Source organism: Pelophylax lessonae (assembly GCF_965119305.1).
Source record: "Pelophylax lessonae genome assembly, chromosome: 4".
Taxonomy (NCBI): domain Eukaryota; kingdom Metazoa; phylum Chordata; class Amphibia; order Anura; family Ranidae; genus Pelophylax; species Pelophylax lessonae.
In genome coordinates, this window is record NC_138771.1 from 543,400,623 (window position 1) to 543,425,062 (window position 24,440).

General features: G+C 46.6%; 1 protein-coding gene across 1 annotated transcript; it reads right to left on the reverse strand.

Annotated features, from left to right (window-relative positions):
• Positions 1–592: 592 nt before the first annotated feature.
• LOC309552758 (uncharacterized protein) lies at positions 593–20,685 on the reverse strand (the record flags this gene model as incomplete). Its single annotated transcript, XM_082253673.1, has 2 exons — positions 593–1,055; positions 20,621–20,685. 2 exons carry the CDS (start codon positions 20,683–20,685, stop codon positions 593–595), a joined length of 528 nt encoding a protein of 175 aa, XP_082109799.1.
• Between the last annotated feature and the right edge of the window lie 3,755 nt (positions 20,686–24,440).

The following is a 24,440-nucleotide window of genomic DNA, read 5'->3' on the forward strand; positions in this document are numbered from 1 at the left end:
AAAAGGTACGTTGAAGCAACTCAGAGGTCTTATGGACTCCAAAATGACCTGCAAGGGAATGGTCATGGCAGAGACCCAGGACAGGGACCCGCAATCATCTAGGTATGAATATTTTGTCATTATGCTACAAAAATCCGTCCTTAACTTGTAAGGACATTCCGGGAAGTGGGGAAATATCCTCAGAGGCCTGTTTGAGCTGTAGCAGTAAGTCTTCTTGCAGTAACAGGAAGTTTCCTGACGACAGAATTGTATCTGGGACTGCAGATCTCTCAGCATGAGAAAACATACGGGACAATGCATCCGGTTTTGTGTTCTTTGATCCCGACCTGTACGTGACATGAAAGGAAAATCTGGAGAAAAAGAGAGCCCACCTGGCCTAGCGAGGTTTCAAGCGTTTAGCTGCTCGCAAGTGTTCTAGATTCTTGTGATCTGTGTACACTAGGATTGGATGGGCTGCCCCTTCTAAGAGGTATCTCCACGATTCCAGGGCTGCCTTAATTGCCTAGAGCTCTCGATCACCAACGTCATAATTCCTCTCTGCCGGAGATAACTTGGGTGAAAAGAAGGTAACGGGGTGTGACAGAGCTTTGGCTCATTGCCGCTGCGACAATACTGCTCCTACAGCCGACTCAGATGCCTCCACTTCTAGGACATAAGGCAGGCCAGGATCTGGGTGTCGAAGGACCGGTGCAGAGGTGAAGAAAGCCTTTAGAGTTTCAAATGCTGTCTGCGCCTCAGGAGTCCACAGGAACCGGGTACCTTGTCTGGTTAACTGAGGGATGGGAGAAATAATTGCAGAGAAATTTTTGATAAACTTACGATAAAAGTTTGAGAACCCTACAAACCGTTGCACCCCTTTTTTATCAGAGGGGACCGGCCAGTATAAAATGGCAGAAACTTTTTGAGGATCCATTTTAATACTTTCTGTGGAGAGGATCAGACCCAGGAATTGGATACTCTGACGATTAAACTCACACTTCTCAGGTTTTGCGTATAAGCCATGCTGTCTGAGACGGGCCAGGACACTTCTTACGTGTTCATGATGGTCTTCTATGCTGGAGGAAAATATCAAAATATCATCAAGATAAACAATAACAAACAAGTCCAGAAAATCTCGGAAAATATCATTAACAAAGTGCTGGAAGGTGGCTGGGGCGTTGCAAAGCCCAAAGGGCATCACTAGGTACTCATAGTGCCCGAAACGGGTGCAAAAATGCTGTTTTCCACTCGTCACCTTCCCTGATTCACACTAGATTATATGCCCCCCGTAAGTCCAACTTAGTAAAAATGGTGGCACAGCGGAGTCTCTGGAACAGTTCTGGCACTAATGGTAACGGGTAACGATCCTTGATCGTAATTTTATTTAGATCACAATAGTCCACACAGGGGCGGAGCGAGTGGTCTTTTTTTTCTACAAAGAAAATCCCAGCTCCTGCCGGGGATGTGGAAGGGCGGATAAACCCCTTTCTCAAGCTATCATCAAGGTATTCCTTTAGTGCTGCAAGTTCAAGTTCAGTGAGGGGGAAAATCCTTCCGAAGGGTATTTCGGCTCCGGGAAGAAGCTCGATAGGGCAATCGTATGGTCTGTGAGGGGGAAGAGTCTCTGCTCTTTTCTTGCTGAAGACATCTAAGAAATCGTGGTAGGTTGCAGGCACAGAAGAGCACGATTCGGTATCAGAGTCCATACACAGTAATGAAGACAGGGGGTCTTGTGGTTGGAGGAAACAGAGTTGTTGACAGTAAGATGATTGGAATTTAATCTCTCCTGTTTTCCAATTAATGCAGGGATTGTGTGCCTGCAGCCATGGCATGCCCAGAATAATGGGAAATAGCGGTGAGGGGATAACATCTAGCCGTAGTAGCTCCTTGTGGTTACCCGATATGGTAGCATGCAAGGGAAGAGTCTCTTGTGTGACAGGTCCAGATCTGATACGAGACCCATCAGACAAATGGATAGTCAGTCCCTGTGATTTGGGCCTTAGCGGAACTTTTAGCTGAGTTGCAAATTTCAGGTCATAAAAACAGCTACAGGCTCCTGAATCAATAATGGCGGGTGCCTGGATAGCCCCTGTGACGAGACCAATTTCGCCCCATTGCATTGGAGGAGCCTGGTTGCCCGCCGGCTGCCTTTGGACTATGGACCAGGTTTTAAAAGACTTTGGCTCCATGGCGATTAAACTGTATTCGTGGGGTCTGAGTGCTAATGTATAAAAAGTAACTTTATATATTTTAAAGCATAATACTGTATTTGGGTCCCCATGCGGATAATGGAGTCTTGCCTCTATCTTGGAAGCTAAACCTTCTTCCTGTAAACTGTAAGGAACAGGAAGTCAACTCCTAATATGGTCATCCCAGGAAGTTCTGAGGAGACAGACTGTCTAAGGTGGCTCCCCATTCACCTTTTGTCAGGTGTGCTAATGACCTGACCTGTTGTCTGCTAAGGGAGGTATTGACAATCAGAGCAATGTGTATTGAGGGCTCGTTAGGGAACCATTGTTCTGTGTCTGACTATAGTTTACATTGATTGCCCCCTGGGGCTTCTGTCTCCTTGCATTGGTCAAAGCTATCTGACCAATCACTGTTGACTCATTTTCAAGCCCTCATTTGCATGGGCTGGAGAGGACCTTATTGGGAACTGCAAGTACTTTACAATTGACCAATGGGAAAGCGGTTGTTGGGGGAAGGATGTTCCAATTTCTGTATAAAGTGTGCTGTGTTCTTCCAATAAATGTTGTTCCTGTTTTAACCTCAACGCAGAGCTTTGTCTTGTTATTGGGGGAATCTGCTGCAGGGATTGCTATGGTCTTACATACTCCCTTAGAGAATCACTAAGCTCTTGTAAGAGCTTGTGTAAGAGCTTGTTCTGCTGCACTCTCTGGGGAAAGAGAGGTTCACCCACAGGAACCTGGAGCCTTGTCGTTGGTCCAGGGTGGGTAGGAGATGCCAAGACCCTAACCAAGCTGCGGCGGTTCGTGGAGTCTGAAGTGCTTACGGTGTCTGGTGGAGTGCTTGGAGCCCTCGGGAAGCACTAGGAGCATCTGTCAACGGAGGTACCTGTGCAGGGGTGCCCTGCTCCGTAACAATTGGTGGCAAGCGGCGGGATCGTTCCTACAGCCAGAAGGACAGCTACAGGAGACACCATTGCTCTGGATTTTACAATTGAGGGCAACGCATGTCCCAGTACAGCGACCCTGACAGCACCAGCATGGAACCAGCAGTGGAGTTCGATGAGGGTGCCATGAATGACCGAGATGCAGTCCGCAAAGGCATCTGGTACCAGGCACTGGGTATGGTGGAATACCAGCGGGGCGAGAGACTCCCCAAGGAAGACCAGCGACTGCAGAAGCGACTAGCCCTGCGGATGCCCTTCCTGGGAGAGCAGCCCCTGGAGGAATGGGTAAAGTAATTGGAGCTCCGGGTATGGCAGGAGATGTGGCTGGAGGATGCCTACCAGGCGCTCTGGTGGTATGGGGCACAGTACCTGCCCTGGACAGCCGAGCATGACAAGCCAGAGGGAGAGGAGTTTGATGGCCCTGGCTTGTTATGGGAGTCTTTTTCAGAGCTGGAATTTGGGAGCCCTACACAAGCCTGGTTCAGTGATCTCTTGGAGTGGAGGGAGAGCAGGTATGACTGGGACGACACTCACGAAATTGAGCAAGACCTGGTCCACCTGGTGACCCGGGAGATGGAGCTAGAACAGGGCTACCAGCAGCTGTTCCAATACTATGAGAAAGCTCAGCAGGAGAGCAGCAGGACAGACCCAGAGCCAGACCCATTCAGAGGGGACGAGATGGTAAAGTTTTACTGGGAAGAACCCCAGGTGGCCGGTAGAGATGGGACCGAGGTCTCTCCACCGGCCCTGCAGGGAATTGGGAGCCCAGTCTCCATTCCCCAGCGGCAGTGTAAAGTGCAGGGAGAGGAGAGCAGCGTCCTCCCTCCCCAGCGGCAGGCTGAGTTACAGGGGGCAGAGGTAGTTGTTCCTGCCCCCCAGCAGCAAAGTGATATGCCAGGAAGGCAGTGTGAAGTAAAGGGAGAGGAGAGCAGCGTCCTCCCTCCCCAGCGGCTGGCTGAGTTACAGGGGGCAGAGGTAGTTGTTCCTGCCCCCAAGCAGCAGAGTGATATGCCAGGAAGGCAGTGTGAAGTGCAGGGAGAGGAGAGCAGTGTCCTCCCTCCCCAGCGGAAGTGTGATTTTTTGGGAATTGGGAGCCCAGTCTCCATTCCCCAGCGGGAGATAAAGCAGGGAATTGGGAGCCCAGTCTCCATTCCCCAGCGGCAGTGTAATGTGCCGGGAATTGGGAGCCCAGTCTCCATTCTCCAGCGGCAGTGTTATTTGTTGGGAATTGGGAGCCCAGTCTCCAGTCCCCAGCGGCAGAGTATCCAGCAGGGAATAGAGAGCCCAGTCTCCTTTCCCCAGCAGAAGAACTCTGTATTGGGAGGAGAGACAGTCGGTCTCCCTCCGCAAAGACTGGAAGTATGTATGGGAGAGGAGATTGTTACCACCTCTCCCCAGCAGCAGATCATTAATGGGCAGAGTGTTCTATCGGGAGAGGAGCTTGTTACCCCCTCTCCCCAGTGGCAGCTTAATGTACCAGGGGGAGACTGTAAGCCCCCCACCAGTGCAGATGGGACCGTGGTCTCTGCACTTACCACACAGGGGGTAGGGATGGTCGGTCCTACCCCCCACGACAGAGCTGTGTATCCAAGGGGGAGACAGTCAGTCTCCAGCCACCAGGCTCCAACCAGACTACTCCGGTGGTAGTGCTGGCACCAGGACAGAGTACCGCTGGTCTTTGCCCACTCAGCAACCCACCAAGGCAGCCTACCAGTCCCCTACACAGCCGTGGTGAGGCACCTGGACATGGACAAGCTTCTCCTCTACCCAGGTGTAGTAACCATTTATTGTGGGTGGGCTGTACTGTTTTTTCTGCTTTATGGGTGGGCTGCTGGACTAACAAGGGCACTGACCGGCAGGAGGTCAGGTACCCTGTTAGTCTTTTTGGAAAGGGGGAGAGATGTGACGAGACCAATCTCGCCCCATTGCATTGGAGGAGCCTGGTTGCCCACCGGCTGCCTTTGGACTATGGACCAGGTTTTAAAAGACTTTGGCTCCATGGCGATTAAACTGTATTCATGGGGTCTGAGTGCTATTCACCTAATAATGTGCACTCCGACCTGAGCTATCTGGGGATATGTAACATGTCTATGTTTAATGTATAAAAAGTAACTTTATATATTTTAAAGCATAATACTGTATTTGGGTCCCCATGTGGATAATGGAGTCTTGCCTCTATCTTGGAAGCTAAACCTTCTTCCTGTAAACTGTAAGGAACAGGAAGTCAACTCCTAATATGGTCATCCCAGGAAGTTCTGAGGAGACAGACTGTCTAAGGTGGCTCCCCATTCACCTTTTGTCAGGTGTGCTAATGACCTGACCTGTTGTCTGCTAAGGGAGGTATTGACACTCAGAGCAATGTGTATTGAGGGCTCGTTAGGGAACCATTGTTCTGTGTCTGACTATAGTTTACATTGATTGCCCCCTGGGGCTTCTGTCTCCTTGCATTGGTCAAAGCTATCTGACCAATCACTGTTGACTCATTTTCAAGCCCTCATTTGCATGGGCTGGAGAGGACCTTATTGGGAACTGCAAGTACTTTACAATTGACCAATGGGAAAGCGGTTGTTGGGGGAAGGATGTTCCAATTTCTGTATAAAGTGTGCTGTGTTCTTCCAATAAATGTTGTTCCTGTTTTAACCTCAACGCGGAGCTTTGTCTCGTTATTGGGGGAATCTGCTGCAGGGATTGCTATGGTCTTACATACTCCCTTAGAGAATCACTAAGCTCTTGTAAGAGCTTGTGTAAGAGCTTGTTCTGCTGCACTCTCTGGGGAAAGAGAGGTTCACCCACAGGAACCTGGAGCCTTGTCGTTGGTCCAGGGTGGGTAGGAGATACCAAGACCCTAACCAAGCTGCGGCGGGTCGTGGAGTCTGAAGTGCTTACGGTGTCTGGTGGAGTGCTTGGAGCCCTCGGGAAGCACTAGGAGCATCTGTCAACGGAGGTACCTGCTCAGGGGTGCCTGTTCCGTAACAGCCCCTTCTGGAAGCTGTAATGAGATAAGAACAGTCAGGTGAGATGAATTGTGGGGGCACAACCCTTGGTTGGTAGAGGAAAGGGTTAGGCACTTACGGTTTTTAGCTGGACAAGACCTCACATAGTGTCCATCTTCTCCACAGTACAGGCACAAGTTATTCAGTCGCCGGCGTTGACGTTCTTCTGGGGTGAGAGAAGGACGGAGTATGCCAAGCTGCATTGGTTCAGAAGAATCAGTAGTAAGAGGAACGGATGCTGAGGGTGCTGGACCAGAAGGTCTGAAGACTCGAGGCATCATCCATATGGGTCGAGACTGACCAGATGATCTTTCTGAACGACATTCTCTTAGGCGTCTATCGATCTGGATCGCCAGGTGTATCAGGGCTTCCAGAGTATCTGGCACCCCTACACGGGCCAATTCGTCCTTCAGAGAGTCAGATAGTCCCATCTGAAATTGGTGGCGGCGGGCAGCATCATTCCAGTTAGTATCAGCACTCCACCTTCTAAAGTCAGTTACACAGTCCTCTGCTGCTCTGCGGCCTTGCTGAAGGGTGTAGAGAGCTGCCTCAGCAGTAGTGGTTTTCTGGGGGTCCTCATATAACTGGGCCATAGCTCCAAAGAACAAGGTTAAACTGGATAAGCAGGGATCCTTTTGTTCAAGCAAACGGTGGGCCCAGGACTGGGGTTCGCCTTGTAGATGACGAAGCCTACTTTAGTGGCTTTAAGTGAAAAAGTCCGGGGTTGTAGCGCAAAATAAAGTTCACAGGCATTATGGAAGGACCTGAACAACAACCAGACAACTTTTCCGGGGTAGGTACATGAGGTTCTGGAGGCAAAAACATTACTGCAAGCGCAGCAGGAGATCCCCCCTGGGCATTTGAAGAGGAGGCTGGCGGGGTAAGTGACTGGACCCGTTCTTCAAGTCGGTTATAGCCTTCTTGTAAGTCTTTGACAGACCGGATCAGTGCCGCCAGGTGATGACATAACTCGTCCATAGGAGAGGTTCCTCGGTCAGGCTCAGACATCTGGCTGCTTTGTACTATCACGTACCTGGAGATGAGCCTGACACTGTGAGGAAGGCCTCCCTTGCGCCTCCGACTTGGGACCCCTGATAGTGCAGACAGAGGACACTGGAGTGTGGAGTAGCACGAGTGCCTGGAGGTTTGCTTGAAGCGGACGATGGCCACTGGTGAAGGTCGCCAGAGAAGTCCGATGAGCAGGGTGTTGAGCAGGCAGCAGGTGCTGGAAGCAGGGGTTCTCGGGTAACAGGAGGAGCCTCCCGGGCAGGATGGAAGGATCTGGGAATGACAGAAGCGTGGTAAGACAAGCCGGGTCAGGAGCCAATCGGGAACGTAGAAGCCAGTAGGAGCAGGCAGGAAGAGAGGTCACGGGACAAGCCAAGGTCGGTGCAGGTGGATAGCAGAGAATCGTCAGGACAAGCCGGGTCTGGAACTAGGAACAAGATGCAGGTAAACAGGTAACAGGTATCCAAGGCTGGAGACAAAGCAGCACTAGAGCAGTGTAATGGCTGGGTTTAAATAGTCCCTTTGGCGTCAATGTCTAACGCACGTTCGCGTACTAGCGAATGTGCGTGTGTTGTTGCGCAAGTTCGCGCATGCACATTGGCCATTGTCAGGTTTCTGACAGGAACACGTCTTTGCACAGCAAATGTTCTTTTACAGTTTGGCTATGATTTTAGCGAAAAGCTTAGTGTCAGAATTAAGGAGGGATAGGGCGGAAATTGGCAGGGGTTGTGGGGTCTTTACCCGGTTTAGGGAGGGTAGAAATATATGCCTTGAGCATATCTGGAGGTAGAGAACCTCTAGAAGTCGCTTTACTAAACACTTCGACCAAATAGGGTGCTAAGGTATGGGAGAAATGTTGATAGTACTCATTAATGAGTCCATCTGGGCCAGGGGATTTTCCCTTGGGTAAGGTTTTGATGATATCCTCTATTTCTCTTTTGGTGATGGGTGAATTCAAAAGGTGGAGTTGTGAGTCTGAGAGGGTAGGTAGTTTCAAGGACTTTAGAAAGTTATTTATTGTGTAGTCTGAGGGTTGCTGTTCATCAGTACAGTCTTTCAAGTTGTATAAGGAGGCATAAAAGTCAGCGAAAGAGTCAGCAATGTCCTGTGGGTGGGATATCTTGTGGGAGGGGGATGTGCCTAGCAGAAAAGGGATCCTTGCTCTAGCCTGTTTCTGCTTGACCCTGTTGGCGAGAAGTTTACCTGCCTTATTCGCTTGGGTGTAATGGTTCCTTCTGAGATTGTTCAGAAGTCTGTCAGACTGTTCCAAAAATAACAGATGCAGTTCATGTCTGAGACCTGATAGTGATTGTGAGTCTGCATCCAAGGGGGACTGTTTGTTCTTAGTTTTGAGTGTGTGTATTCGTGAAAGGAGATCTGTTAATTTAGTCTGCCGCTGCTTTTTGGCCCTTGCTTGTTGCTGCACACTCCCCTTATATAAGCTTTATGCGCACCCCACAACACCCATGGGTCAGTAACAGAGGGGGCATTAATGTCGAAAAATTCACTAAGACATTTGTTAATATATGGGGCGGAGTCGATGCGAGAGTAGGAATGGTGGCGATTAGAGAAGAATGTGTAGTCCCTCTCGGATGCGTGCAAACATCTCCAAATACATTTTCTGTCCTTAACAAGTTGACCAGAGAGATTTGTCGACCCCCGGAAGGACATGAAGAGTCCAGCCCGGGGTCGACAACCATGGTAAAGTCCCCACACAACAATAAATGACCATACTTCACCCGAGAGACCTGCTTGAGCAACCTGTGCAAAAAACGCAGCTGATGAGTGTTCGGGGCATACAGAGCCACAAATGTCATAGAAAGGTTATTGACATCACATGTAAGGATGATGAATCTACCATCAGGGTCCGTAATAGAAGTTTTCAAATGGAACATCAACGTATCCTTCACTGCTAACATCACTCCTGCTTTCTTTTCCCGGCCATTAGCAAAGAAGACATGAGGAAAATTTTTGTGTAGACATCTGGGGTGGTTATTTGACTGAAAATGCGTTTCTTGTACCACGACAATGTCCGCCTTACTATGAAATACTTCCTGCCAAAAGGAGTGTCTTTTCACTGGGTGATTTAGACCGTTGGCATTTACAGTTAAGCATTTAATGGTCATGGCTGTTGTTGATAGAGGTGTTCAAGTAGAAACGAGATGGTACTGTGGATGATGCATTGGAGGGCAGTCTGGAACCAATAACCAGGAAAATGTCCGCAAAGGGTGGATTTATCTGTAGCATCCAGTAGGTGATGGATAGGAGTATGAGTTGATGGATATAAACAGGGAGGAGAACACAAATTGTCGAAAATAAGAAAAGGACCGTCACAGCAGTCCATGGACAGTCATAACTGTAGCTATAGAGCTTGAGGGCCATGGAGAATGAAACATCCTCAGGCCTGGGACACTGACAAGTTGTGTAGGTACCTGAAGACATAGGGACCCCATAGACTATCAATTCGACTTTGCCAAACGCTTGCGGGAGACCACCTGCCAAGGTTCTTCTTGATGCATAGGTTGGGGTGGAGCGGTCGATCCCGATGGAGTTAGGGGAAGAATGTTCCACGAGCGAAGATCCGTGAGCCCTTCTTTCAAGGTTCGGACGGAGACAGTGGAGCCGGCATGCGTGACAATCAAGGTTGCTGGATACCTCCACTTGTGTGGAATGTTGCTGTTCCGCAGAGCCTTGGTGATTGTCGCCAGGTTGCGTCGGCTTTAAAGGGTATGCCTGGACAGATCTGGTAACAGTTGAATGTCTCTATATTCCGCTGGCGTGAAAGTAGAGTTACGCATTGCCCGCATAAGTTGATCCTTTATATGATAGAAGTGGACCCGCAGCAAAACATCCCTGGGCAGGTCACCTGCAATGAAGGAAGACTTGGGGAGCCTATGGATCCTATCTATCAAGAAGTCTGAGGTTGACGCAGGGCCGTTTGAAGGAATTTGGGGGCCCCAGGCAAAATGGACATGGAGGCCCTCCCGCACACACGCAAAGCCTACAGGAACCATAGCATAGCCATACAGTTTAAGTTCACCCACACTTTATATAAATAAGTAATGAGTACAGTGCAAATACTGCTTGAAAAAATATTTGAAATTTGAACATTTTCAACAATTGAACATTTGCAAAAAACACCACTGTACCATAAAATCAAATATACAGTACATTAAAAAGTGCACAATAACTAAATCTAACATACTTACACACACACACTTACATTGCCAGATATTATCGCCTCTCCCGTTCCCCCACCATGTGCCCTAGATGATACCAGGGGGACTTTTTTCTTATGCTATGGGACTATCCAACTGTCTGTTAACAGGTAGGTATTGTTCCCAATTGGACAATTGGTCCAATTTTTGCACGAAAAAATAGAGTGGCAGACTGTCAGTGTGATCACACCTGTCGCTGGCCTGGTCCGGTCCACGTGTGTGAGGAGGATGTGATGACTTGTGGTGTGTCTCTCTTTGGCAACGTTTGCAGGCCTGGTGGGGTGGCGCCACTCCCGCACGCGCTTTAGGCCGCCTAGGCTGGGGCGGGGCTGGTGCGCACTGCGCAGTAGGCTGGGGCGGGGCTGGTGCGCACTGCGCAGATGCGCGCCGCACACTCTCCCGCCGAGCTGGCGCCACGTGACGTCATGCTGCTCCTCCGCTGTGCGCCCGCCTGTGTGTTGTGAGGCTGGCCTGTGTGTGTGAGGCGTGGCGTGCGGCCGCGGAGTTTGTGTTTTGGGTTTTTGGGATAATGTCAGTCTGTGTCTTGGGGCCCCAGGCCAGCTCGGGGCCCCAACCAATTGCTTGTTTTGCCTGCCTTGATGCGATGGGCCTGGATTGACGCTGCAGGTAGGAGGGCATGAAAAAGGGTTGTAACATATGGAAGTAGCTGATCTGGAGACACTGATTCTGGTATGCCTCTGATCTTGATATTGTTCCTTCTGAAACGATCCTCCAGATCAGCCACTTCAGCTTTTAGCCATTGTACTTCATCCCTCTGGTTGTTAAAGGCTTCTACCATTTCGTTATAGGAGGTTGCATGTGAAGTGACTGCCTGTTCCACACAATCCACCCTTGAGCCTAGGGACTGTATTTCTGATTTGAATTGATGCATGCAGGACATCATGTCCGTGTGCATGGAGGTTTTTAGGGTATATAGCATGTCTTTGATGAGAGACACAGAGACAGGCTGATCCCCTGATGGAAATGCTGCAAAGGGATCTATTACACCCTGGGAGGCAGGCATCATGGCAGAGGGGTGCTGAGAGGCAGGCATACCTGGGAACTGTGGAGGTCTGTGCGGGGAGGCCATTCTGGGCCTGTTCTTTGCCGGACTCCGAGAAGAGGGTGACAGGGGAGGCGATGGAGGCGTTGTGGATCCTGAGGATGTCCCGCTGTCAGGGTTCGCCACCACTCTCGCAGAAGGTGCTGTCGATGACACCGGATGCTGTGATGTTCGTGAGTGATTGGTCATGTTATGGTGCGGTCCACCGCCGCCATGCTTCTGGAGCCCGGAACGGTGGCAGAAGGAAGAACCCCCTCCAGCTTGTTTAGCTGACTGGGGTCCTTTTTGTGGCAAGTGGATGGAGGCTGTAGCGGGTGTTAGGGGGGTCGTAGAAGAGGTCAGTGTCCCCGATAGCCAGCAGAGCGGAGCTAGAAAGCCGCCATTCACTCCGCCGGGAGCCACGCCCTCTAAGCCAATGGGGATAAATATTGATATGGACATCAATTGTTTCATATCTAACCCTTGATAACCTAGATAATATAACTATAGGATCAGAATATACATAAATTGCACCAGCATTCCAAAAACCATATAATGACATACTATATGTGCAATAAGGAATCTACATAATAATTACACTGTCCACAAAATAAGTACTACCCATGTATATATTTTATTAAAAACACCTTAATATTAATATTATTCTAACCACCTCTACCCGAACATATGTTTTTATATATATATATATATATATATATATGTATATATATATATATATATATATATATGTATTTTTATAATTCTTATATATAATATATTTTATATATATTTCTTAGAAACATATTTTTTTGGAATATGGCCTAATTATTATTTATGATTTTAAATATAATTTTGCAAGTAAAACAGAATTTTAATTTTAGTTCTATATAAATTTTATTTATATGTATATATATATATATATATATATATATATATATATATATATATATATATATATATATATATATATATATATATATATATAGCTGAGGTTTATTTGGGCACATATATGAGCATAAAATAGTAATTTATGACTCAACTAAACTATGAAGATTGATTTTTTACTTTAACTCGAGTTTTAGCGGCTAGATCTGTTATATATGCAACTGCATTAACATTGAACTAGTGTGCGGAGGTTTGATATGCCAAATTTACTTAAATCTTTTTTAATTAGTTGCCATTATTAAGGAATTATTTGTGTCTCGCATCAAAGTATGGTGTGGGGACACTTGCGGCTTCTTCCAGCTTCACTAAACAAATAGGCGGAGTTGAGGCGGTGTCTGCAGTATAAATAACATTGAACCGATATGCGTCCACACCTTTGAAAACGTCACAGGAAGTGACAAAACGCGTCAGGGCGCGTCTCCTCCTCCTCCTCCTCCTCCATCCGCCCTCTCCTCCTTGGCTTACTCCTCCTTTTCCGCTGCTACCGTCTCTTCCGCTTCGCCGCCCAAGATCCCCAGAACCTATTCCACATGCCAGGTGAGACGTTTCCATGCTGTGCTGCGTCTGTTGTGCCTGAAAGCCAAGAGCCACACTGGTCCGGCACTCAGTGGCTGACACTGCTCAATTTGACAGTTGGTAAAGTGGTGTGCGACAATGGTGCCAGTCTGCTGAGCGCACTGAAACAGGGCAAAATAACACACGTGCCATGCATGGCACACGTCCTGAACTTGGTCGTGCAGCGATTTGTTGCCAAATACCCTGGGGTCCTAGGACGTTTTGCGGCAGGCCAGGAAAAGCTCGGGCCATTTCAGAATATCTTACACAGCCATGGCTCGCCTTGCTGACATTCAGTGGCCGCCCGCCAGGCATCTTATTTGTAACTGCCCGACACAATGGAACTCAACGTTGCATATGCTTGATAGGCTGCTCCAGCAGAAACGTGCAGTTAACGACTACCTGTACAAACTCTGTGGCAGGACAGGTTCTGGGGAGCTTGAGTTTTTTTCACCTCGCCAGTGGCTGCTCATGCGGGATGCATGCAGACTTCTGTGGCCATTCGATGAGATCACCAAACTGGTCAGTCACGGCCAGGGCGCCATCAGTGACATTGTACCTTAGGCCTTCTTTCTGGAGCATACATTGCGTTGTGTCATTGATCAAGCCGTCGAGGAGCAGGAGCAGGAAGATGAGGAAGTCGCAATGTTGGATGAATTCCCAGGGGGTGCTATTCCATCTGAGACAAGTCAACAAGTCAACAACAGGAGTCTAAAGAGGAGTCAGAGGAGGATGGTGTTGGGGCGGATGAGGAGGAGCAAGAAGAGCATGCTTTAAACCTTTCTGGGATCTCTGGTGTTATCCGTGGATGGGGGAGGAGAACGAGGATGACATTATCCTGGATGATGAGCTGGAGCCAGGCCACTACACCGCTTCCAGTTTAGTGCGAATGGGGGCCTTCATGCTCCAGTGTTTTAAGGGGGACCCCCGTATAAAAAGCATAAAGGGCAAGGACCAGTACTGGGTGGCAACGTACTTAGACCTCCGGTACAAACAAAAAATGTTACCACCATCACAGAGGGCGGTCAGAATGCAGCACTTCCAGGCCTTGCTGCGAGAAATGCTGCATTCTGCTTTTCCGTGCGCTGGCAGAGGAATTTCCAGTCACAGAGAGATTGTTGTGGGTAGCAATCCAACAGTGCCTGCAAGAAGAGGGCGATTTGAAGATGTGTTGGTCACTTCAGATATGAGATCCTTCTTTCAGCCGACCCATCGACAGCTGTACTCCGGATCCAGCATCAGCGAACACCTAGACTGACAGGTGTCCGACTACATTGGGTTAACGGCTGATGTGGATGCTCTGAGGAGTGATAAACCCCTGGACTACTGGGTGGGCAGGCTTGACCTCTGGCCAGAGCTTGCACAATTTGCAATGAAACTGTTGGCTTGCCCCCCGTCCAGTGTCCTGTCTGAAAGGACGTTCAGCGCAGCAGGGGGGATCGTGACCGATAAGCGCACTCGCCTAGCTCATAACAGTGTTGACTACCTCACATTTATAAAAATGAATGAGGCATGGATCTCTAAGGAATTCAACAAATGTGACAAGTAGACCATGTTTAATTTAAATTCCTCATGACAGGCCACAAATATCCGCCAGACCGCCATACACCCACAACAATTCATGGTCCTTGTCTTTGCTAAATACAGCGGCATAAAAGGCATTTCATGTCCATTGAATGCCTAATTTTTGGGGCCTTTCATGGCCAACAATTATTTTTTCTGTCAATGCCTAGTGTACCTCCAACCACAGGATAATACGTTCTTAGCTGTCAGGTAAACCCATGTGGGCTAATTTTTGGGGCCTATACTGGCCGACACTTACTTCTTTATCCTGTGAATGCCTAATGTACCTTCAGCCATAGAATACAATGTTCTTAGCTGTCAGGTAAACCCATGTGGGCTAATTTATGAGGCCTTTTATGGTCGACACTTACTTTTTTATCCTGTGAATGCCTAATGTACCTTCAGCCACAGAATACAACGTTCTTAGCTGTCAGGTAAACCCGTGTGGGCTATTTTTTTGGACCTTTTATGGTCGACACTTATTTCTTTATCCTGTGAATGCCTAATGTACCTTCAGCCATAGAATATAACCTTCTTAGCTGTCAGGTAAATCCATGTGGGCTAATTTTTGGGGCCTGTACTGGCCGACACTTACTTCTGTATCCTGTGAATGCCTAATGTACCTCCAGCCACAGAATACAATGTTCTTAGCTGTCAGGTAAACGCATGTGGGCTAATTTTTGCGGCCTGGAATGGCCGACACTTCTTTATCCTGTGAATGCCTAATTTTTCAGACTGGAATTGATAATCAATGGGTCTGTAAACCTTCCGCCAAATTGTGGAATGGATGTGGACCCATTTTACAGATATGTGAATGGACCCTATATGTATTTGACATGTATTTACTGGCTGCTGTCAGTTCTGGCTGATTTAGGTAAAAAAAAAACTTTTTTTGCTGTAAAAAAAAAATAAATAAACATTTTAGGGCAACTTTTCCAATTGCAATACTTCTGTTATGACATTGTCCATGTGGTGGGACTATTTGTGCACAGCTAGTAAGTCTTTTGTGGCTGCAAATATGACCTAAAGGTTTTTAAAGTTCGCCTCCCATTAAAGTCAATGGGGCCGGCCACGAACCTGCGGTTCCCGAACCGCCCCGGCTGATGTTCGTCCATCACTACTTGGCAACACTTTAGGGACATCTATCCTATTCACAGTCTATATACAGTCTATATACACTCCTCCAGCACTTCACTTGTTTTTAGTTCCAAGCTGAAACACTGTTTGTGGATCTGACAGGAACAGTTCAGATTTTTAGCAATGGCCCTTTGCAGGCAGGAACTTGAAGCCCCCTGTTGAGCAGCAGATTACAGTGATCAGCTTGCATTACTCCTCATGTGGCTACTGGTCCCAGAACAACCTCTTCAGGCACTGCCAACCCACCTTGCTGCAGCTGTCCCTTTCACTAGCCCTCCAGGCTAACATTCCTCCACAGTCCTCCTGACTGTCTCTCACCAGCCCCCCCACAGCCAACTCTTCACCAGCCCACCTATCACATACCTGGAGATGAGCCTGACACTGTGAGGAAGGCCTCTCTTGTGCCTCCGACTCGGGACCCCTGATAGTGCAGACAGGAGGCACCGGAGTATAGAGTAGCACGAGCGCCTGGAGGTTTGTTTGAAGTGGACGATGGCTACTGGTGAATGTCGCCAGGGACGTCCGATGAGCAGGGTGTTGAGCAGGCAGCAGGTGCTGGAAGCAGGAGTTCCTGGGTAACAGGAGGAGCCTCCTGGGCAGGATGGACGGATCTGGGAATGACAGAAGCGTGGTAAGACAAGCCGGGTCAGGAGCCAATCGGTAACGTAGAAGCCAGTAGGAGCAGACGGGAAGAGTGGTCACAGGACAAACCAAGGTCGGTGCAGGTGGAGAGCAGAGAATCGTCAGGACAAGCCGGGTCTGGAACTAGGAACAGATGCAGGTAAACAGGTAACAGGTATCCAAGGCTGAAGACAAAGCAGCACTGGAGCAGTGTAAGGGCTGGGTTTAAATAGTCCCTTTGGCGCCAATGTCTAACGCACGTTGCTTATTCGCGAACGTGCATGCGCAGTTGCGCGAGTTCGCGCATGCGTATTGGCGATTGTCAAGTTTCTGACGGGAACATGTCTTTGCACAGCAGACGTTTTCTTACACCACCCGGTAGACTCTCAGGGGATCTCCCGCGGAAGGGATGGAAGACTTGGCACAACATAGTCTCAGGAAGAACTGGCTATATGTGGCAGTCTCCCCTTATGTAAGTCTCCATTACTGCTGCTGTACTCACACTGTCCTCACACTTGCTCCCATGCTTCCAGGAAGGGCTTCCTCCATGTGTTATAGCAGGATCTTTCCAGCCCCAGCCCAATGTTACCCCAGACTAGAGGCCACTCAGGGGGCCACTGACAGTCTCCACCACACTATATCTCCGTGTTCTATCTGACTGCCCCTGCCTATGCATGCAGTAAGCCTTGCCCCTTGCCAGCCCTTTTACTAAGGATTGGCTGAGGCCCTCATAAATATGCCAAATAGCCCCTCCTCACCTCCACCCACCAGCATTAGAAATTTCTGCAACCTTCTAGACTAGGGGGAGGTACCAGAGGAGCTGTCAGGATGAGTCATCCAGCCTGACTCACTGAATCCTGACCCAAATTTGTAGCTCAGGCCTAGTCCCAAACTGAACTAAATTTTTGTACACTAACAAACATATACTACAAAAAAAAACCTACCTTACATCTAGCGCACACTAGAGGGTGCTAGACCTCTGTAGGTCTATGGCTGTAAGGAGTGTGCTGAATTACAAGGATATTTGGACTCATTGGGTAGACCTCCATTCTGTTCCTGTTAAGGCAGAAAGTAATAGGACATGTCTCTGATTGAGGTTTTTTTTTCAATTAAATATAAAACAGGTAGAATTTCTGCAAGGTAATATAACTGTCTGTCCTGTCCCAGTGACAACTTCTACCAAAAAATTCTTGTTCTGCTGTCACAGGACAGGAAGTGAGGTTAAATATTCCAAATGTGGGGAATTTCACCAGGATACAGGGTGTTATTCACAACAATGCAAATAGTAGGCCCCTTGCCATGCTGGTTGTTGGTATTTAACCATAGAGTCACAATCACTGGTCAGATCCATTACTTAAGAGGTTTGTAAAGGGACTTTTGATTGGTTGGGTGGTGGTTCTGACAGGTATAAGTCCCGATCCTACTTCATCTGGGATAGAACAACAACCCAACTGCTTGTATCCCTCCATCTCCACCATCTTGTGCCCATCTGCTTGCTAAAGGCCTTTCCATGACATCCTTAGCCAGTAGCCTTTATATTCAATTAAAGGAAAGTCCACACAAAGGGTATAGTTTACAAACTTTACTGGTATTCTTCAGAAGATGGCATTGACACATCACATCACATAAACACACTATCTGGTAAAATAAGGTAGATCTCAAACCACAAAATCTCTAAAATCTTATATAAACTTTAACATTTTAATGTAATTTAAAACGTTTGTTAACAAGCTTTTTAAATCTGAACTCCAAGGGTCCAGCAGGACTCCACAGTTGCTGGTGAGCAGCCTCCAGGACCGAAAACCACTCATCACAGTACAACATATCTGCATAAGGTTCAGTGCTCCTACACACTAAAGGATGGGCTAAAAGTGGAATGTATCCATGTGAGGGCACTGATGTCATCAGCATTTCACCCCTTTACATATGTTTGTTGCAAGACGGGAAAGCACTCAGCCTGCAGCTGATTGGATTAAAAAAATGTAATTTGATAGTTTGGATGAAGATAAATTTAGAAGATGCCCAATCTCCCCTCTTCTATCCAAAACATAAAGCAAGAGAAGCATAAGGCTGTAGCAGATAAGTCTACATAGGTAGATTTATTAGCAATTATTCATTTTTTTTCAAAACCTCCCCAGAGAAAATATAGTTAATATGTAAATCCAACATTTCATGTTCCTGATATGTGCCTAGGCGTGAGCACAGAGTGGTCATTTCACTAGCTTTCCTCCAATTACCAAACTTGTCCCCCCCCCCCCCCCGCTGCAAAGCCATTCACTGGGGAGATCAGTGTACTGCTGTTGCAGTGTGAAGCTGTGAGCTACTTATGCAGTTGAGAACAGAGTTTATGTGAATAAAAAAGGGGAAAAAAGGTGTTTATATATATATATATATATATATATATATATATATATATATATAAAAATATATATATATATATATAAATATATGGTACAGGACATCGAGAGTGTGTTCTGGACAGCAGGTACTGTATATTGCACTACTATATGAGTTGTGGTCCCTGTAGGGGCACTTTAAAGACTGGGCTGAGTTCTCAGGGGTTCTCACCTATGCAGGGTAAGATATTCCGGCGTGATATGATTGAAAGAGGGGACTGATTGTCAGCTCTCTCTTAATTCACAAGTTCTTATTAGGGACCAGGGCTAGAGTAGGAGCATTATGGGCCTTAAAGGCTGGGTGCCCTGAGGTGGAAGGGTGCAGCCACGCAGGCCTAACTCAACACTACGGAAGCTGAATACTAGGCTTCCCTTAGGACTGCCCGGCCAGCGCCCATTATTAATCACGCCACCCAGTCCAGGGATGGTCAGGCCAGGGGAGATCTCTCACAGTCGGCCCATTGCTTTCTGTACACAGCCTGTTCTTTTGGAATATTAAAAAAAAAAAACAGGAGTGGATAACACACAAGCGCAGGGTTCAGGGCTGCATAATACACAGAGTGCTGGGTTCAGGACTGCATAATAAACAGAGAGCTGGGTACAGGACTGCATAATACACAGAGCGCTGGCTTCAGGACTGCACAATACACAGAGCGCTGGGTACAGGGCTGCATAACACACAGAGCGCTGAGTACAGGGCTCTGTGTGTTATGCAGCCCTGTACCCAGGGCTGCATAACACACAGAGAGCTGATTACAGGACTGCATAATACACAGAGTGCTGGGTACAGGACTGCATAATACATAGAGCACTGGGTACTGGACTGCATAATACACAGAGAGCTGGGTTCAGGACTGCATAATACACAGAGCGCTGGGTTCACAATGTGTTGGATCCTAATGTACACTTGATGCACAAGTAGCTCCGTTGCACTAATAAGTGCACTTTTGGATATTAATATACGCCAAATAAAATGAATCCCATTGTGCTAAAAAGCACAGTTCTCAGCTCTTTTGTATAAGGTGATGGAGCGCACTCAGCAGTACCCAGTAATAAAAAAAACACAGGCTGTTATCACATTGGATGCCCAATAGAATGTCCTGCCTAAAGCATTGAGCTCCGTTTATTTATGGGACAATGCAGAGATAACAGCAGGACGTGACGGCTATACAACATCAGCCAATCAGTTTCAAATGTACAGTCACATGAGATAAGTTACTCACATAGAATCAGCCAATAACACACCTTTAAACATTCAAATATACAATAGAAAGGGGAAGTACAGGATTGCGAATGAGTAGAACAGCGTGTACAGAAATCCGCGCACCGTAGTTAACAATGAAACCCACGTGTAGCGGAATTCGCACCTAACACTACACAATGAAACCAACGCTTAGAACCATGAATGCTATGTTCAAACTCGTGCATGTATTCCCGCCACTACTACTGGCGTGAATTCCACTCAGCAAGGCTCAGAGAACAATGCCTAATAGGATTATACTACTGTTCCCATAGACCTGGGGCTATCTGCAGGGAAAGAGCCATGCTTTTTCCACTATGGTGATCAGGCACAGTAGAAAGACATGCATGTGTATCCCTTCATAAAGGCAGATAGATATCAAAACAATATTGACTTCACAGACCAAACATATCCCCGCTGAGTGAACAAATATGCACATTAAATAGGGGCCCCCGCTGGTGGTCATATCCTTGTTGCTTGATCCTTGAACTCCGCACTACCATGCTCTAATGAGTGTATTGCAAGCAACCCGACAACAGGAGCCATAATGACAAGCTAAATTAAAAGCATTCTGAAAAATATCCACACTAGTCCTAATAAAATTTCCACAACGACTACATAATATACAGAGCGCTGGGTTCAGGACTGCATAATACACAGAGCTCTGGGTTCTGGAGTGTATAATACATAGCAGGGTGTTAGGTACAGAAAGCAGGGTTCAGAGGTTTGCTATGCAGAGAGGGCACTTCTGCCCCCACATCCAAAGCTCACCTCTGTGACCTTATCTTACAGTTCTCTCCAGTCATCTCTTAACTCTTCCTCCACAACAGCTAAACTCTCCATCTCTCCATTCATGCTTCTGCATTGACTCCTGATCCCCCTCTGCCCTCAACTGTGCGCAAACACCTCCCCCCCTTTTCTTACCTCTTAATCTGCCAGTCCCAGCCTCCCACACAATCCATATGTGGCTCTGCCTCCCCACCACTGGATAGCAGCAGTGAGATCATCCAGCAGTAAGTGACGGCATCCGAGCACCAGGCTGTTTTTCAGCCTGCATGGGGTGCCTTCTCTGAAGCACATAAACACATCCATGCTCTGGCAGCTGTCTCTCTCTGTCTGCCCTGTGTGGTGTGCGGGGAGGTTGTGAGGGAGCAGCTGGGGGAAGCGTGCTGGCACTTGTAGCACAAATGCCAGGCTTCTGTGTTTACAAGTGACAGAAAATAGCAGTGTAAGTGAATCTAGCCAGCAGGGGCCTATAATAAGATAGGGGCCTGGAGCTGCCCCTCCAATAGCTCCTACGTTAATCTGGCCCTGTTAGGGACACGGACTTTCGTAGGTTTCAAAGAGATTTGGTTGGGAAGAACCAACAAAACCTAACTACCAGGACTCTGGTCCCAAAGGAGTTAAGCCCCAGGCAGGGAAGGCTTGAGGAGCAGCAGAGGGAAAACAGCACCTGTGTCAAGAAGTAGAGTGAAGAGAGAGGCTCAAAGGCTGTGAGTAAAGCGTGAGCTCTCAGACAAGCTGACACATTGGTTGCTGACCCTCCTTTATGACCTGTTAGGCAACCTTATAACGGAGGAGCCCAACCCCAATATGGGACCAAAAATATTGGCGGTGAGCCTGATGTAAAGTTTTGTGGTACCTGGCGTTTGAACTGGTAATTTGTTTTGGCTGAAGTAAGCTTTTTTGTTTATGCGTTTTCAAATAAACAAAAAGTTTCCTTTTACCAAACCGGCTGGCTGTCATTCCGGAGCTACCTACAATCACAATATATACACACATTTTGTGCATTTCATTTCTATTTTAAATTCAATGGGTTGTTTTACAAGGTGACATATACTTTAACCTCCCCGGCGTTATGATTATGTCAGGAATTACATACCAAAAGCGGTACAATTCTTTTCATGAAAATTTAGCGTTATGTATTATAGGCCTACAATTCTTAGTAATTATTGACTTAAACCTGACCAAAACAAGACTCTAGTAGACATCCCAGATGTGATAAATTTCAAACACAAACACGTGAATTATAATCGAATCAATAATATTATTTTATTATTTAATATATAATATATATAATAAAATTATATTATTAATTAGATTATAATTCATGCATTATATATTATATATAGATATATGTGTGTGTATATATATATATATATATATATATATATATATATATATACACATATATATATATGCATATATATATATATATGCATATATATATACCGGTATATATATATATATATATATATATATATATATATATATATATATATATACACCGGTATATATATGCATATATATATATATGCATATATATATATATATATATATATATATAAAATATAAAATGTGTTTTGTGCAACGTTTTTTTTTTGTTTTTTTGAATTTCCCTCCCTAGTTCCGCTCCCATGCAGCATTACTGCTGCAGGGAACGGAACTAGGAAGTGATCACACCAACGGAGGGACGGAGGAGCGGCAGGACTCTCGGCTGGCGATCTCAGCAATGAGAGATCATCGCTGGATCGCCAGGATAAGGTAAGAGAACACCGCTGCGCTCTCTGCAATCCACCCCGAGCGTGACTCGGGGTTACCATTCCTGATATGAAAAATCAACCCCGAGTCACGCTCGGGATTACCGCCAAGGAGGTTAAGTAATTCCTAAATATACTCTAGATATTTCTCAAAAATGTCCACTAATGCATGTTGTTGATATTATTTACGTTTCCAAGCTGCCTACAATCTATTACGCATCATTTGATCTGGAGACCAAGTGAAACAAGTCCTTTTTTATTTGGTGAATGCTTTCTCGGTATCCATAGTCTATGATCCATCCTTGTTCATATTAGTGGGCAGGTGCCATGGATTGCCAGCTTCGTTGTTCAGCAGTCTCGTATGCCCTTTCATACACCCTGGGTTTTATTAATCGCCTGCAGAGATGCTTCCCGCATGCTTCCCATTCCTGCCGTGTATATATCATTCTGAGACCTTCACTAGGAAGGAAAAAAATCAATTTGACTTTGGCAGTTCTTTCCTCGGCTTCTGCCAGTCACACTGTATCCCAGTTATTTTAAGTCTCCTGAAATCAGTCTGCATTAGGGCAAATAGCTGTACTTGGAAAAGAGCCCAGGACTCTATCAATATAAAATGATTTGTTGCAAGTTTAAAGATGTTTCATGTCCCGGCTCTGTCTTTTCATTTACATTTTAAACCCTCATCAAAATGTGGTTGAACAGAGCAAGCTTTAAAGAGGCCTTTCGGTGTGTTACAGGCAACATTAACACCTGCGATCAGGGGATTTTGCCGGCTTGGAAGCATCAGCCATCCTAAAATTAGAAGGGAATCATGCAGCTGCTTGTTATTTACTGTAAATTGTTGATTTGGTATCTGAATCATTGACATCCTGTGGTCAGTTTCCTCTCCTAACATCTTCAAACAGAGCAGCGATTTTCATGTTAGAACAGAATTTTCCCATTTCCAAAGATCACTCGCTATTCGCTGCCCTGGATAAACAGTCCTGTAATCATGTACAGCATGCAGAAAAATGCTGCAGTGCTCAGCATTGGCCCTCATCTCTCTTTTTAAGATTCTCCTCGTCAACTCCTAGCTCTGATTCAGTTCATTTTAAATTCTCTTTTTCTTACATATTTGTTGAACACTTCTTTTTTTTTACTCCACACATTTAGCAATGTTGAAAGACGGACTATGAGAAGGGCTATCTGTAATAAAAATGTTTTGAAGGTGTATTAAAGGGGAAAAAATGGTTTGGGGTCTCTATTATTTAAAAGCATTGTATATTTTGAAATGTTTTTGTTGTTTCAACCAGGTATTAGTGAAGTTATATTCCCTATGTTGTTTGTTTGCCTTACCTTTGCAATTTTTATTGTCATGAATGATCAATTCCATTATGTCAATGCATTACTCCATCTAGCTTGTCCCTGTTCACCACATCACATGCATGCCTAGGGTCACAGGCCAATTCTCTGTGTTGCATTACTAATAGTGTTGAGCGAACACGGACTGTATTATTCGTGTTCGTACCGAATAATTGGATTTTTTTTACCCGAACACGGACACGGACACTTTACTGTATGTTCGGGTAAAAATCCGTGTTCGGTCGTTTTATTTCCGGGTTTTGCATGCTTTGGCGCTCTTTTCATGGCGGGCTTTCAACAGCCAATCAACAATCGTTTAACTGGTGTGCCTTAAGCCATCCCAGCCATGCCTGCAAATGTCTTAGTAGCTGTGATTGGCCGTCTGAAGCATGTGACCAAGTCTTTATAAGTTCGAGGCAGCCGCCGCAGCAGCGTCATTCTGCTGCTTAGCTAAGGGACAGAGCACACATCAATGTGCTGGCTGCTGATTAGGGAAAGATAGGCAGGAAAAAACCATTTGTGTCCGGATAGAATTGAGGGACAGGTCGGAGTGTTTAGGCAGGGCGAGTTGTAGGCATTTTAGGGATAGAGTCTGCTGAATTATAGGGTCAGTGTCTTCTACAAACTACAATCGATATTGCTGTGTGGGGGGTGGGGTGAATCTGCACTCAATCCTGATCTACGATCTCTTCTCAATCCTGTTAGGGACAGAGTCTGCTGAATTTTAGG